A 15,737-nucleotide genomic window follows, 5' to 3' on the forward strand; every position below is an offset into this window, starting at 1 on the left:
ATTCAAGGTATAGAACTTCCCTGAATAAAAAGACATTCAAAAGTCAAAGTCCAAAATGATGGACCAAAGGCAAGTGCAGCACAACAGCAGGAATCAGCCAGTATGTACATTTGTGTGTCCAGCAGGGTCATTTTTTTAAAAACAGTCACCCCTGGATTGGTCAAAACTCCTCTGGTTCTCCCACCTCATCTTCTGGATTTACAAAACCTTCCTGTTGAAAGACAAAAAACCGCAGAACTCGGCGGGCTGAAGACAGTTTAGTATGAGACTTAATTTAACCACTGCGATATACACTTACATCTGTGGCGTACAGGATATCCACAATCCTTTGCAGTGTAGGATCACCCTCACCCTCACCCTCTTTCTCTTGGCAGATGAGCTCGATGTTTCTCAGTTTGCCAAAGTAGAAATCCCTTTCCTTTTCCATGTCAGCAATAGTGGCCTTCAAGTCATTTATCTGCCCATATGAGCATTACAAAAAAATTTATATAATGATAATGATAGCAACAACAACAACAATAAATAACTACTATCTGGGTCAATATCACCATAGAGTGCCTTTCAACCCTCACAATACTCAAATTTTGGTTTTAATTTCCCATTCGCTTTATGTCATATCATAAATAATAGACACTCAAGTACTATAGAAACATATTTATTGAGCTCCCACACATTTTTTTTTTTTAGATAATTATGGGCCATTATTCGAAGCATAATCCATAAGATATGTCCACCCTGACATATTAGCTGAGCTCCCACACATTTTTTTTTTTTAGATAATTATGGGCCATTATTCGAAGCATAATCCATAAGATATGTCCACCCTGTCATGGATATATTACTGTTAAATAAGTTTTCATTGCAAAATTAAGATGCAAATGATATTTTCTGAAAGGTATGATGTCCCTTTTCTAAACGGGGTTATTAAAAAAAATAATATAATACATCTTCAATCACATTGATGTGGGAAAGTCGTGGCCTAATGGTTAGAGAGTCGGACTCGTAACCCGAAGGTTGCGGGGTTCGAGTCTCGTACCGGCAGGGATTGTAGGTGGGGGAGTGAATGTACAGCGCTCTCTCCCACCTTCAATACCACGACTGAGGTGCCCTTGAGCAAGGCACCGAACACCCAACTGCTCCCCTGGCGCCACAGCATAAATGGCTGCCCACTGCTCCGGGTGTGTATTCACAGTGTGTGTGTGTGTGTGTGTTCACTGCTGTGTGTGTGCACTTAGGATGGGTTAAATGCAAAGCACTAATTCCTAGTATGGGTCACCATACTTGGCCACATGTCACATCACTATTTCACTATATACCTCCCCCCCATTCATTTTAGTTTTTAGCAATATTAAATGTATGCTATGTCCACCCTGTCATGTTTATGTCCACTCTATTGAGTCTAAGTGGCTGACAGGGTGGACATTTTGGAACAACGACAGGGTGGACATTTTGAGTGCCAAATGATCAATACACTCAAATTGAGTAATCTCTTATTTAACAAAATATTAAAAGGAGATTTTTTTTTTTATATTTTATGATTTGACAATATTCTACTATCATTCAAATTTAATGAGCAGTGCATGAGACATAGCAAAATAACACGCATCCTCTTACACAAAACAAAAAAAAAAAATAGAAAATGTATCTAAAGAGCCAAGTAATGCTTTTGTTATGAATATAAAAACTTAGCTTAATATAACACCCTTTCATAGTCATTTTTATGTTAAGTTATCATGGCAAATTAGTTATTTATGTACAGGACACCAAAAGGCACCCTACAGTGATATTGACCCAACTATCATTAACAGTACTAATAACTATTATTATTATTAAAATATATTAATACAAATATTATTTATGGAAATATAAAAATACAAAATATATAGATTATTTGATATAATATGAATATAATTTAAAAAACAACTATGCAAAAAAATTTAATTGTAAAATGTAAATGCATTTATCCTTCTCGTTTACTGTTTTTTGTAAAGTCTTACCATCTGAGTGAGTGCTCCCTTCTCTTCATCACCGCCGCCTGTTGCTGTGCCTCGCTGTGCAGCTGGAGCTGTTTTTGGTGCAGATTTAGGTGTTGTGGCTGAACGCTGTGGAGCTGAACATCAAGAACACATCCATCACCTTGTTATACATACTCATCAACTTGCCTCGAGGATAAGGGTCAATTCTAGCCTCAAACTGACCAATTGAATAAATTATTAAAAGGTTTTATTTCATATATTGAAGCTGAAATTAAAAAAAGAAAAGAAACGTAAAGAAAAATTACAGTTGTTTTAGAATAATTCCACCAACAAATGCCATAGACCCAAAAGAGAACTGCATGACTGTTCTTTTAAAATGTGCAGTGCTTGGAAATGTAGGAATCACCATAATGTGAGGAAAAATACCCAGGTGAAGCAACCTTGTAGACAATGTGCTTGAACTAAAACTCGCAGTTCTCAATATCTTACCAACAGGGGCCATTGGTTTGACTGCAGGTGTGATGCCTGTGTCTGAAGTGAACAGAAATCCATGCACAGGCATTGTAAGGCTCCAGTCATTCTCACACATGTAAAAGCAGCTAAAGCATGTAGGACTGGCCCACTGGTGCGTGATTGGGTCACACCCACATATTTTGGCCTCAAAATCCATAACAGCTGCAGCTGTCATGCACCTGTTAGCATTAGGACAGCTAGCTTCCGACAATAACGCTAGTCTCTATATGAACTAGGAATATATGAACCAAAAAACACTGATAAGTTGATAATTACTTATTAAAATTCATTGAATATTTAACATTCATTGAATATTAGTCGGACATTTATGTGTGCTATTTTAACTATTAGGATAAGCCTAAAAAAGGCTGAAATGGTACTGAGAACTTCCTGTTTGGTCTTTCTCCTTACCTGAGCTGGGTTTCTTTGGTTTGTTAGCTGTAGCTGCTGCTGGACTCTGATTGGTGGGCATTTCTTGTCCCTGTCGAGCTGCCACCGGATCATATTCTTTCCCATCATAATTTGCATCGAAGAACTTCTTAAACCATTGCACAAACTCAAAGTTATCCTGGAACTTGCCCTTCACAAGCTTGTCAACAGGAATAATCTGCACAGAGACGTAAAATGTTACAAAGTAGTTCCACTTCACATATTGTACATTATGAATATATTTTGTGTAGCAAAATGGAACGCATAATTTGTATGCTAATGAATTTAACTGGTTGACATACTTTGCTAACTCCCATCTTTTTGAAGCTGGCTTGAAGGAGTTTGAAGTTATGGATGTATTCGTGCTCAAGTTTGGCCTGGAATTTGACTTTCTTCAGTGGAATACATGATGGGAACAGCATGTCCATGAATTGACAGTAAGCAGCACCTTAAAACACATTATTAAAGACATAGTCAGTAAATAATATAAAATATTTCAGAATTAAAAGAGAAAAAGGCCATGCAGGTCCCAACCCAAACAAAAACCCCTTTCACCCCCCTGCACTGTACTATCTTTGTCCATTCCATCACAAACTGCTGACTCAGACAGCGACAAATTCAGCATGCAAATGAAAAAGTAAATAAAAGTCAATCTATGACCCATTATTATTATTATTATTATTATTATTATATGTAATCTTCATGGTCAAAATGCAAACTAGGCTTTACGTCTCTCTGTCAGTAATTTAATGATGCTCAAGTTGGGTGTGTGAAATGAAAGGACCAGACAGCTGGTCACTGACCTGAGCACAGTTGCTCGATCTTGGCATGGCTCATCTGTAAAGACTCGTTTATCCATGTGAGCATGTCATGGCGGCTGAGGTTTTCACTTGTCACTGAAGTCGAGTACACGTTCACAGCAGCCATGGCTGGGACAAAACCGATGCTTTGAAGCTGATGGAGACACTTTTCCGCTGAAGCTGCTGGACAGAGATGTTGTGGGAAAAGAGTTAAAGCCTCATTTCCTTAAACACACATTCACACCCTTCAGCCCAGCTACATCATCTACTTCCTATTTAATCAGTCACTTTAATGTGGCTGTATATTTACATCCATCTTAGAGTTTAAGGTCAAAATCTAGTACATTACTTACGGGATAAAAATCTGATCTTTATTTTAAAAAGCTTGTTTCTTGTTAACTTTTTAGGCTTCCGATTTAACGCTCCGCTCAACTAACGTTAATCTGTCAGAATTTTTAATAGGGTAACGTTATTCATATAAACAGTTTGTGCTCTACGTTATGCTTACGTTTTAACAGTTTCTTTTTAACTGCTGAACATTTAAATCATAACATTAGATGACATTTATCGTCCAAATGACCAAAACTATCAATAAAGTATTGATTTTCTGTTAAGTAAAGTGATTCTGTTGTGCGTGTCACAGATCAAATCAACGCCTTTCTCTTACATTTGGTTCTGGATGGGAGTGAACCGGGCTGCAGTTCACCGGCGCGTCGTTCGTAATGTGCCGCTTCTGCAGCAGGCTGGCCTGGGGAAAGCGCTGTAAGCCTGAAACCACAGCAGACGCTTACTAACTAATCACAGATGTCAAAATAAAAGTCAGCATTCACCTATAGGAAATAAACAGTTTGCTAACTACTTCCATTTGTCAAAATAAAAGTAATAATCAACAAAATAAAAGTCACCATTAAACGCATAAAACCAAAAACTAAAGTTGAAAGAAATCAACAGTTTTGGTAAATGTAATAACATAAAAATACAATGAAAAAAAATTATTTTACTAATCTTAAATCACTCACACACACTTATGTGTGCATGTATAATGTACATGTTATTTTCAATTTCCTGTTGGTTATGTTTCTATAATTGAGTTACCTATTCTATTACCTTATCTCATCTATTAATTATTATTTTTATTGAACTAAATTTTAATGTATTTGAGTAGTTCATCTCACGCTTCTTAGCACATTACTAAATCAGCTATAAAAAAAATTAAGATATTAAGTCAAAGCAAGAATTAATCTGACACACTGGTCTGAATGTTTAGTTTTGTGGGTTGATAAAACACTTAAATTAACATATTAATTGAAAAAAAAGACAGATAAAACAAGGTTGGTGCAATTTATTTTTCTTTACTGATGTTAGTACAAGCATGGAATATTAAAGCTAGGTAAGCAGACTATATCAAATATCAAAAGATTAAAACAAAACCAGTCTTGTCAATCATCAGTTCAGGGAAAACATTCTAGATCTACAGACATCATTAGCATATCATTTAGCACCAAAACACATCAGGGTGTGTGAATGACCCATTCAACAGGAAAAAAAAAAGAGGTATTAAGGGCAATTTCAAGGGTACAAATATATAGTATATTCTGTTCACAAAGAATTGAATAAAAATAATCAAGTGTGACATTAAAGATCACGGTCCTATGAGGCCTGCTGGTGTTGAAAAGACCTGAGGAAGTTATTCTTTATAACACAGTACTGCACCTCCAAATTACACATGAACCATCATTTTACAAAAATCACATGTAACACAGCACCAACACAGTTCTTACTGGGAATTTCTAAAGCTTTGCTACAAGACATAGACATAGACCAACAGGCATCAAGACATGTAATCCAGTTAATGATATTTCACCAAAGCACACACACACCTCAAGCTGGCCCATGCCTCACTAAAACTGGTTTAATCAAGCTTAGTTTGAGTAAGTTGGTATCAAGTTTTAGAAAACTACCAAAAGCTGAAGATCAGCTTTGATTTGGGTGACCATATGTCCTCTTTTTCCCCCAGACATGTCCTGGATGGGATTTCTAAATGACCTAAAATGGATTTGTTTTCCTATTGTTTTTATACTTGAAGGTAATGACTGAAAAGAAATCTGACCGATAGCATGCAGGTATAGTATATAATCGACTGATAGAAATCCATGCCAGAATATGTCCGGGAAAAAGAGGATGTATGGTCACACTAGCTTTGACCTGTGACAGTCCGAACCACAAATCACCATGATCCACATAATGCTACAAAAAGACACATGCTAAACAACTACAAAGAAAACGCATAGTATTTATACACACATTCTGAAGCACCTAATTTCACACTGACAGTAGACCACAATTGATAACGAAATGTAATCGGAGACATTTCAAAGGTAAGATATAATTTAGACACTTGCACTAGACAAAGTAGCCAAAATTATTCCCTTTAAAGTAGTCTGAAGTCATGCCAATTACAATCAGTTCACAATTTTTTCTACATAAAAAAATTGCCTATCAGTTTGTAGGCACTTATTCAGAGTTTAAGCCCTTGATCACATTGCATCATGTTCTACAAAAAGGCTTCAGTTAACTCTCACTTAGATATTGTAGTATGCTAAATCCTCACCAAAAACAACACAAATTAATGCTGCAGTGACCACAGTTTCAGCCAACAGTTTAAAATCGGAAGTGCGTACAGGTAACAAATGGGGCAAAATGAAAAGCGAAATACTTAATCCTAAGGGTCGATGACCTGTTTCTTGTAAAATGATGATAGTGTGGACTAAAATGCTAGCTCAAGGAAAAAAATTGTCTTAAAACTGCAGTGTTGCTCTGCAAATTGATTAACAATGATAAAGATTACAACTTAAAAAAAGTTAAAAAAAAAAAAATGGTAAAGCTTTGGAAGGCTACTGTCAACTCAAATCTATCATCAGCCCAAGGCTTTGAGTAAAAATTAATGGCACAGACAATATTTGTGCTTCTAAATACATGGAGCACTACAAGATTGCATGTATTCCTATAAATAAAACGCAGTTTAACTGAAACCCAAGTCATCTATATTAGCATTAATTTCAGTTAAATAGATGCTCCTAAAAAATGCTGACTTAGTACAGTTGTCATGATGGCCAAACATCCTGTATTATAAAACGTGCCGTGGAATGACAACATTACCATAATTTTAAAAATTCTGAAATGCAATATTTAAAAACAGGACATGTTTATTCCTAAAACACGGAAAAGATTTAATGTAAAAATTTGATCTAAAAAGCTGACATAAGTTTAAAACTGATAAACTAAACCAAACTAATATTAACTTATTTATTAAATTATAAATAGGCATAAAGCGGCATTCCTCCAGACAATGAACAAATCACAGAATGGCACTGAGGTAGTGGGTGGAGTATCGTGTGGCTCTCTCCAGCATTAAAATCAGTTTAAAAGTACACAAGTTAAAAATGACAGTACTTAAGAAAATCCAATCCAAAAGTGGCTGTGCATTCCAAGGATAAATCATCAGGATAACATGCTTTCTGAACTTAAGAACAAATGCAACATTAAAATTTGACAATTTTCTGTGAGGTCAGAATCTGCAGAAAAAAACAAAAAAAATCAAATTCATTTATCGGAGAGACTTAATTTGGACCTCCAGTGCCAGAGCTGCCTGGACCAGACGGTGGCTTTACTCGCAAGCAAAGTAATCCTTCAGAGGGGCAAAGAGATGTCGGATCACAGGAACGCTCCAGGACCGCCCAAGCACCTTCTGCCTCTGTCCTCGCCCCATATTATTCACATCTGTGTAATGCTTTGGAAACCCAAATATTCTGAAAAAATAAATAAATAAATAAATAAAATGTCAGTAATTTTGTTTAGAGCCACATTATGCAGCTTTTTAAACAAACCCACTGAATTACTACATGCAAAGTGCAGACCTGATATAGCAAAACTGAGTAAAATTTAGTTAATATAAATATATCTGACCTCTCCATTTCAGTGCACCAAAGATAGTCCTCTTTTCCATTCATGGTGACTGGCAGAGGCCCCATCTTCCCTTGTTTGATGGAGTTGGACTTGGTGGTGATAGTGCGAACTTTGTTGAACTGATGATACAGTAAAAAAATTTATTTGTCAAATCATTTTTGTTAAGGAAGAAATAAGATGTAATTGTTTTTGACATTCTACCATATAACTTAGTTGAGCCTAGAGTCCTGATACTCATGTATATTTTCTAGGACTGCTGTAAACTAAAACTACAAATCAAAATTTATATTTGTGCAATTCTTTGATTTCATTCACGAAATATAAACTTTTCTGTCAGAAGGTACAATAAACCTGTTTACCATTGCAGTTCGTCCGACCTCCAGGCAGTCCTGCAGTTCTACTTTATCAGTGAGTGAAGTCACAAGTGGTCTATAAACACAAATTCACATTAATCTGTGCATACATTTATTACTGAACATGCATACAGGTCCATGAAGTTACACTTTATGTTCACAGATATGTGTGATTGTTTGTGTCCCTGCATTTATACCGGTTCATTCCAGGTAAATTTCCCCAGAAGTAGCGAGCCCTGTGGGCTGGGCTTACTTTCACAGCATCAATCATCACAGGATTACACTGGAAACAGATAAAAGCACAATAATTCATAACCATCTACAACAACGACAACAATAACATGCTCATGTGAGTAAGATGGGAACACCATTGGTAAACAGCATGTATAAAGGTGCTTTCACATTTAGCATTGTTTGGCCACTTTTGGCAAAAGATTTTCCTATGCAAACTTTGAATCAGGTTCAACATAATGTGTAATAATAATAAGTGACTTCTGTTCTATGTGAGATGTGCTAATGTTTGCAAAATGTCTGCTAATGTGACCGCACCTCTAGCCTGGTGGGAAAAATAAAGAGAAAAAGTCTTTTTACCTCCAGGAAACGACAGATATCAGCCTTGTCGTGGGCACTCATGGCTACTACATTCTCAAAGAGCCAGAAAAAGGGGCGATCGTCACCCTCTCTCGGCCTCATCATGGTTAACATGCGGTAATATTCAAAGAACAGTCGACCTGTGCCTTCTGAAAGAACATGAGAACTCTGAAATATTACTTTTTGAAACGGAGTTACATAAATCTCTTCCAATATTAAAGACCATGCTCAGATCTACCTAAATCTTCACAATTCGATTGAATAGGTAGCATAAAGTACAAGAAAATTATAAATATCTTACCAAAGAGACCTTTTCTGGCTGGATTCACCATGGACAGGTCATTACATGGACTTCCACCAATCAGGAGGTCAAATGGCCCCCACTCGGCCAGCTACAAAATGGTATGACAAAAGGGAAGTTTAAAAATGTTCTTTCCACAGTGACTTGCCCTGGTTCCCTGTTGAAAAAACCAGCATATGCTGGTTAGGTATATTTTGAAGCATGGCTGCTTCAAAACATAACTAACCAGGATATGCAGTTTTTTTTTTTCCAACAGGGTTCTTACAGATATGAGAAAGACTGTATATAAAATAGCAATGTTTAGCCAATAAATCTAGTTAACTGTTAAAATCTGTATACTACTTGAAGAATGTCTGTGAAGTAAATTAATATTTCTTGCGAAAAAGCTCAATACGTACATGTTTCCTTGTGATGGTGCGCACATCTTTCACATATTCAATCTGGCCCTCATGTTTGATCATCCCAACAGCAATGGAGTCTTCACAGATCTCAGAGGCAATGTAGCGCTCCACCTTAAAGCCCAAGTCTTTTAAGACCAGATAGCCTACAAAAAAAAAAAAAAGTATGTATGGAAGTATGGGGGGAAAAAAAACAAAAATCACCCTGGTATAATTCACTGCTATTGCACAAACTTCAAGGTAAATGAAGACAAAATAATAAATGCCATTGTTTCAGTATTTCCTTTGATTCAAACTGATTTAAATGAATAGTTCTGCCAAAAATGACAATTCTCTTAATATTTACTCCCCCTCATCTTGTTCCACACCTGTATGGCTTACTTTATTTTGGGGAACACAAAAATTAATTATTAATTAATTTTGACGCAGCGAAGGGCAGCAGTCCCTCTGTATGAATCTAAGATCAACAAGAGAAACATGCTTTAACATGAAACGGATCCTTTGAAGAATAAGGGGGAAAGTATCTCTCAGATGAGAATCAGGACAAAGAAAGCAAGTAAAAACTCCTAACCTCTGAAAACATGCCATCTCCAAACCACTCCACACGCCTCATAGACACAGTAAGCGCCCTGCCCTTCCACACCACCACCAGTCCAGGCCACCAAGAGAAGCCCTTTACTTTTCCCCACACAAGCTCTCCAATGGCATAACCTTTTCCATCCTGCAGAGAGAGACAGGCAGTCAATACTAACTGCTACATTCATAACATGGATGTCTTGGATGTCCTAGATTAGTGAGAAACAAACAAACATACACAAACGGTCAGGTTTGCAGTGAGATTAAAGAGGTTTAGAAACCTTTAAGACTTACGTGGTACGCTTGTTCTCTCTTTCCAGATCTGGGGCTTGGTGTCGAATTTGATGCAGATGAACGAGCATTGTTCTTAACCTACATTAGTGAGAAACAAACATACACAAAGAAAGAATACAAAATCTAAAGTGAATGTTTTTGAATGAAACCGTAAACATTTCATGTGGGAAGCACACACACATAAAACCCAATTTTAATGAAGTCTCCTGCTGATCTGTCTTTGCTAGCTTTCACAATGCTAACTACTGAGAAAGTCTTGTTGAAGCTTAAAGTGATTAACTTTAATCATTTGTAAATATTACCACAAAAAGATGTGTATTTTATTTTATTTTTTTTACATAAGCATTTTTATCATGTATGTTAGTGTATCAGTACAACATGCATGGCACGGCAAACAATAAATCTTTATTTATTTGTAAAGCACTTATCACAATACATATTGCTCTAAAGCAGCATAATAATAAAAAACACCATGGAGAAGCAGATGCAGAACGTTAGCAATGCAATTACAGAAAAAAAACAGACATGGACACATAGCTACAGGTGGAACATCAGATGAAAATGAAGACTCTAAAGAGTAATCTACCATCCGGAAAGGAAACCACAGGACTCATGCACACATTCATAAAGCGGCATCCATCGCTTATGAAAACAGCTCAATGTAATACAGAGAGCGTGAAAGGGACAAAACTGAGGCAGACCCTCTATACCTGCGATAAGCCAGAGAGAGCACTGAATCTTGACCTGGGCAGGTACATACCACCTCTGGTTTGCTGTCCTTGTCTGGGTTCACCGGTTTGCTCCAGGTGCCTGTACCAGCCTGAAAGACTGTACGTTCCTGTGGTTTCTGCCGTAAGCTGCTCTCCCAACCATAAATTCCCCTAACGGAGCCCTATAGACCCATACATATGCACACAAATTACACACGTACGCAGTCACTCAGGTCACATGACTCCTACATTGAAGTAATCAGTATCAGGGTGCCAAATTGCAGATATGTAGAAAAGGAAAGAAAGATGTTAAATCAAGAGAGGTTAGTGTGATGATATGGTTGGTTTGTCTGTGTGTGTGTGTGTGCCGGTGATTTTTTTCCTGTGATAACTATTTGATCTAATCAGCCTTAGTTTGCATCATCATCTCAATACAATGTGAAATAGTTTTCAGCAAAAGTATTCATTGCCAAAATCCTGACCTTGTAATTAGTTAGACTGATATGTTGACCAGGCCAGATTATAAGTATTGCCAATAACCATTTGTTACTTTTATTCAGCAAGGGCACATCAAATAGACCAAAAATGAAAAATTGTTACAAAAGATTTCTATTTGAAATAAGTTATGTTATTTTAGGCTTTCTATCAAAGAATCCTGAAAAAAGTAGTATCACAAAAATATAAAGCAGCACAACCGTTTTTCACTATTAATAATAATAATAAGAAATGTTTCTTTAGCACTAAATCAGCATATTAGAATGATATATATATATATATATATATATTAAGGGGGTCATATGATGCGATTTCAAGTTTTCCTTTCTCTTTGGAGTGTTACAAGCTCTTGGTGCATAAAGAAGATCTGTAAAGCGCTTCAAGGCGGGGCATAGAGGAGAAACAATAATGTACATTATGTGGAAAATAATGTGTTTTTTTAACTTAAAATCGCACAAACGCAGTGCATTACACCAAATACACAAAATAATGTTCTTTTTAGCAACGTCATATGACCCCTTTAAATTAAACACTGAATACACTGAAATATATATATGGTTGTATTAGTATATAAACATTTTTATTGCCATTTTCTCAGTATCTATTGACAAACAGGAATGAATTCCTTGGTTAAAAACAAATCTAAAAGCCAGTTGTTTTCCATCTTTTATTACCTCGTGTATCGTACTACTAGTCCAGATATCATCATCGGCTCCATCTCTCCTTAAGTCCATTTCTGTAGAAAAATAACATGTTTTAAATAGTTGAATTGAACAATCAAATATGAATGTATCTATTTTGAGTAACAAAGAGCACAGATAGCAACATTTAACATTACTTTGAGCCCAGACAAACAGAGCATTTACATTTGTAATTTTTAATGCAATGGATCAACTTTCTTGAGCATTTAGGGCGGAAGCAAAGGAAGAAAGTTCAGACCAACAGACATTTGCCACCAGAAGCGACTGAGATCATAAAGCATTATTCTGAAGCTGCTCTAGAACCTCTTAAACCCATCTTAAGCATTTCATTCACACCTCTCTGACAGGTGATCTTCTCCAGTCGCACCACACACGGCTTCACTGTGTCTGAGTGTTGAACCATCTCTGGAAAACAGCACATTGTTTACATCAATCTAACCAGCCTGTGCTGGATCTGACTGGATAGAACTTAATCTGCACTATACAGCTATGCAAAAAAATGAATATAGATTACAATTTGATAATTTTATTGTTCTTACTATGTAAAGTACATGATAGCACTTTAATTAAATTAATCCATGACAATTAATTGGGAAAGTAATATAGTATTATGAGGAGAACCCTTTAGCACCCATGTTAATAACATGCAAGCCAGAAGAAGACGTTTCTACATCTTCATGCGCTTTAATCCAGATATTAGTCTTGCAGAGCTCGACATCTGGCAGTCGGCATCACTTTACAGCTTTTTCTGGCAAAGAACCACCCACATAGGCACTTTGCATAAGCAATATATCAAATCATCAATATACCCAGAAATTATGAAAATATTGAAGCCTCTTATGGTCTTGGCAGTGACCAATGAGCTGCTTCTCACAATGAAAAAAGGGAAAGCCATTGTCAGCCTGCTCTGACATGAGCTGATCTGATCCAAACATTTTCCTCAGCAATGCAACTTTGAATATCTTTGAAACTGAATGTAAATTAACCTGGCAAAGCCCAATAATTAGTCAAAGTTTTTAGTTCTTCCTCACAAGTGCTCATCGGAGCAGCCTTTTCCTTGAAAGCACAATTTGGCGTTCAGATGGACTAATAAAAATCCTGTGTGCCCTAAATTCCACAAGTTACATGTTTATTAGAGGGTCTGTGAGCATTTTCTGCTGTGTAGGTTGATGTTTTTTTCAGGTTTGCTATTGTTGGAGGCTGAGGATATATGTAATTGTCAATGTGAATCGTTTTGGTGCAAATATTTTACCAGTGATTGCTGCTGCCATTTTTAATTTTAAAAAAAAGCAAGCAGGTCTTTAGTATAACTTACCTGATGTGCTACCTCTGTTTTTTTTCATTTGCCCATTTCTGATAGGTGAAATCTTGACTTCAGTGTGGTCTAGAGAAGAGTCATCATTGGAATCCAGCTCTTTTGTCAAATCTGTGTCACTTTCCTCTGAACTATCATCCCAATGAGCAACATCTCCATTTTCAACAGCCTGCGAGCAAGTAAACCCATTTTAAACACATGACAATATTAAATAAGATAGAACGATAGATAGATAGCATGTACTTTATACCTGTGCAAAGATCTTTTCTGCTTCAAGAGATGGACAGGGCAAAATCAAAAAACAGAGGACAAGTCTCTTGAAGATGGATTCTGGTGGAAAAGTCTTGAGCACATTACACCAGTATCGCTCCAGAGGAAGGGTTGAAGGCGTGTCTTCTTCATCCTCTACAAGCTGGTACTCCAAGAACTCATCCGTGAGCTTAGCAGAATCCTCAGGTTTGGAGCAGATGCCAAATTGTACAGCAAGGTCAACTATACTCTTTCCTGTGACCTTCAATCTTCCTGCTGGGCTGAGAAGCTGTGAAATGCCCCTCAGGACACTATCGCTCAGAGGTAGACTGTCAGCGATGGAGGTTGTAAGAGTTTTGTAGAAAGCTAAACACTCATCATGAAACACATTAATGGAATCTGCTAGCTCTTCTTCTCTGGCAGAGATGAAGTCTTCTACCACACCACCCAAACTGAGCTCAGTTGCAGGAAGGCAGAATGTTGAGTTCTCCAGGATGGCTGGGTCTCGTTCCTTCAGGTAGCGTATGACCGCTTGAGGGCGAAGAAAGCTGGAGGCATACGAACGTAGGAGTCCACTTGCTTCTCGAAGGATCTGGACAAGATCGGCACGAACTGAGCCTTTGCTTTGTTGCAGGTGCTGCTCGAAGACACGGAGTGGTCCAAGAGCATGATCCAGAAACATCAAGGTGATCCTAACTTTAGGATTCTCCAGCTGCGAACAAATTTGCTTAGCTTTATCATTATTTTCATCGCAGGAAGTGAAGTATGATACCAAATCACTCCACATTTCAAGCATCCTTTGAACAAGCACACAAAACTCCTCACAACTGTGTGAGAGGGGAGCGCTGGTGTCTTTTAATCCTTCAATGCCCGCAAACAGCATCTTGAGATTGTCATTGCTGGTGGAACAAGTTGAGAAGTGTTCATAGATGCTGGCAATAAGTTCCTGAACCTGACTGGAGTGAGCTTGTAGGCCAGCACTGCAGGCAGAGTCAGGTACGTTGTAAAGTCCTCCGAGATCAATCACCTGTGAATTGAGCTCCTGAATCTGTGACACAACACTTCCTGAGGTCTGTTCCTGGTCATTAACGTAGAAAGCTACCATGTTGCCAGCAGGAAGCTCAAACTTTTGAAGGACATTGAGTAAACATCCAGATACAGAGCTACCATCTTCAGCCTGAAAGACATCAAGGAGACGGATACAATACCTTGCTCGCTTTTCCTCAAAAAAGCCCACTAGCACCACATGGCAGGAGGTCCTTTCTCTGCTTTCTGCATCAAGCAGCACCTGCCCATATATATATATACAGTAGGGATTCATCTTACAAGCAGAAACAATATCACTTGGATAATTCAGGCCGAGGATGTAGCTTGCAGTACGTTGGGAGACCTTGTTGATCCTTGAGGGTAAACTGGAGAGGCAATGGTTTTGAATGAAAAGAAGCATGGTTTCACTACAGGAAATAGAGTTTTCAATCTTTTTTCTGCCAGATGAATTTAATCCTCCCATCTCACGCTTCATATGCTTCTGAGTCTGTTGGTGTCGCTTCAGATCGAAAAAACCTGCGTGTAGAATGATATTGTAGTCACACAAAGTGCAGTAAGCACAGTTGTCTTCCATATGGCTGGCTCTGATCCACTTGAAGGTTCTTTCCCATTTAGAATCGTAAGTCACAGGTTGTCTCCTTCCATTCAATTCCATGTCTTTGTCAGACTCGTCTCTTACTCTGCCTGTATAAAATGGAAAACAAGTTACATTAGTGTTGTGATGGAATATTATATTTATTTCAGTGATGAACTGATTTCCCAGTACTATTGATGTATTAGGGATGTAACGGTATTAACATTTCTTATCACTGTTATAGTGACCAAAATGATCACGGTTAGCAGTATTATCTCGGTATTGTTAAAATGTGCTGGAGATGTTAAAAAAGTACCGACACATAAATCACTTCACCAAGTTTTATATTTAAAAATAAACAAACAACAAATAAAATGACTTTTTGTTTGCATAATCACTAAAACAATAACATTACCAATGATGTTCGGATTTTAAATGACAACTTGACT

General features: G+C 37.3%; 2 protein-coding genes across 4 annotated transcripts in view; both read right to left on the reverse strand.

Moving 5' to 3' along the window:
• On the reverse strand, positions 1-4,516 carry mapre1a (microtubule-associated protein, RP/EB family, member 1a). 3 transcript variants are annotated; one of them, XM_016542326.1, is made up of 8 exons: positions 4,386-4,516; positions 3,722-3,898; positions 3,221-3,366; positions 2,901-3,096; positions 2,466-2,507; positions 1,998-2,110; positions 299-457; positions 1-211 (listed from the first exon to the last, which is right to left on the reverse strand). In XM_016542326.1, the coding sequence occupies exons 2-8, from the start codon at positions 3,843-3,845 to the stop codon at positions 161-163; spliced, it is 831 nt and encodes a 276-aa protein (XP_016397812.1). In that variant the 5' UTR covers positions 3,846-3,898; positions 4,386-4,516; the 3' UTR covers positions 1-160. The 3 variants fall into 3 exon arrangements, with proteins under 3 accessions (XP_016397812.1, XP_016397811.1, XP_016397813.1); XM_016542325.1 differs by having other exon boundaries at positions 3,722-3,901; XM_016542327.1 differs by lacking the exon at positions 2,466-2,507 and having other exon boundaries at positions 3,722-3,901.
• A 540-nt stretch (positions 4,517-5,056) lies between these two features.
• The window catches only part of dnmt3ba (DNA (cytosine-5-)-methyltransferase 3 beta, duplicate a), a 13,275-nt gene continuing 2,594 nt past the window's right edge, over positions 5,057-15,737 (reverse strand). Inside the window, exons 5-20 of the mRNA XM_016542116.1 lie at positions 13,669-15,398; positions 13,419-13,587; positions 12,440-12,508; positions 12,077-12,138; positions 10,958-11,089; positions 10,198-10,275; positions 9,899-10,048; positions 9,753-9,784; positions 9,547-9,560; positions 9,328-9,473; positions 8,930-9,020; positions 8,629-8,777; positions 8,235-8,320; positions 8,044-8,113; positions 7,685-7,803; positions 5,057-7,527 (exon numbers count right to left, since the gene is read on the reverse strand). Coding sequence (XP_016397602.1) covers positions 7,386-7,527; positions 7,685-7,803; positions 8,044-8,113; positions 8,235-8,320; positions 8,629-8,777; positions 8,930-9,020; positions 9,328-9,473; positions 9,547-9,560; positions 9,753-9,784; positions 9,899-10,048; positions 10,198-10,275; positions 10,958-11,089; positions 12,077-12,138; positions 12,440-12,508; positions 13,419-13,587; positions 13,669-15,398 — 3,239 coding nt within the window. The 3' untranslated portion in view covers positions 5,057-7,385. The remainder of the gene's footprint in view (positions 7,528-7,684; positions 7,804-8,043; positions 8,114-8,234; positions 8,321-8,628; positions 8,778-8,929; positions 9,021-9,327; positions 9,474-9,546; positions 9,561-9,752; positions 9,785-9,898; positions 10,049-10,197; positions 10,276-10,957; positions 11,090-12,076; positions 12,139-12,439; positions 12,509-13,418; positions 13,588-13,668; positions 15,399-15,737) is intronic.

The sequence above is a fragment of the Sinocyclocheilus rhinocerous genome, unplaced genomic scaffold, assembly GCF_001515625.1.
Source record: "Sinocyclocheilus rhinocerous isolate Xijiao unplaced genomic scaffold, SAMN03320098_v1.1 scaffold1600, whole genome shotgun sequence".
In the NCBI taxonomy this organism is placed as follows: Eukaryota; Metazoa; Chordata; class Actinopteri; order Cypriniformes; family Cyprinidae; genus Sinocyclocheilus; species Sinocyclocheilus rhinocerous.

Excerpts from the sequence above, each read along its gene's own strand:
- mapre1a (XM_016542326.1), bottom strand. The coding sequence starts at position 3,845 with ATGGCTGCTGTGAACGTGTACTCGACTTCAGTGACAAGTGAAAACCTC. Across the intron at positions 3,097-3,220 it reads AAAAGATGGGAGTTAGCAAA|ATTATTCCTGTTGACAAGCT; the intron begins GTATGTCAACCA and ends GTCTCTGTGCAG. Across the intron at positions 2,111-2,465 it reads CAAACCAATGGCCCCTGTTG|CTCCACAGCGTTCAGCCACA; the intron begins GTAAGATATTGA and ends CTTGATGTTCAG.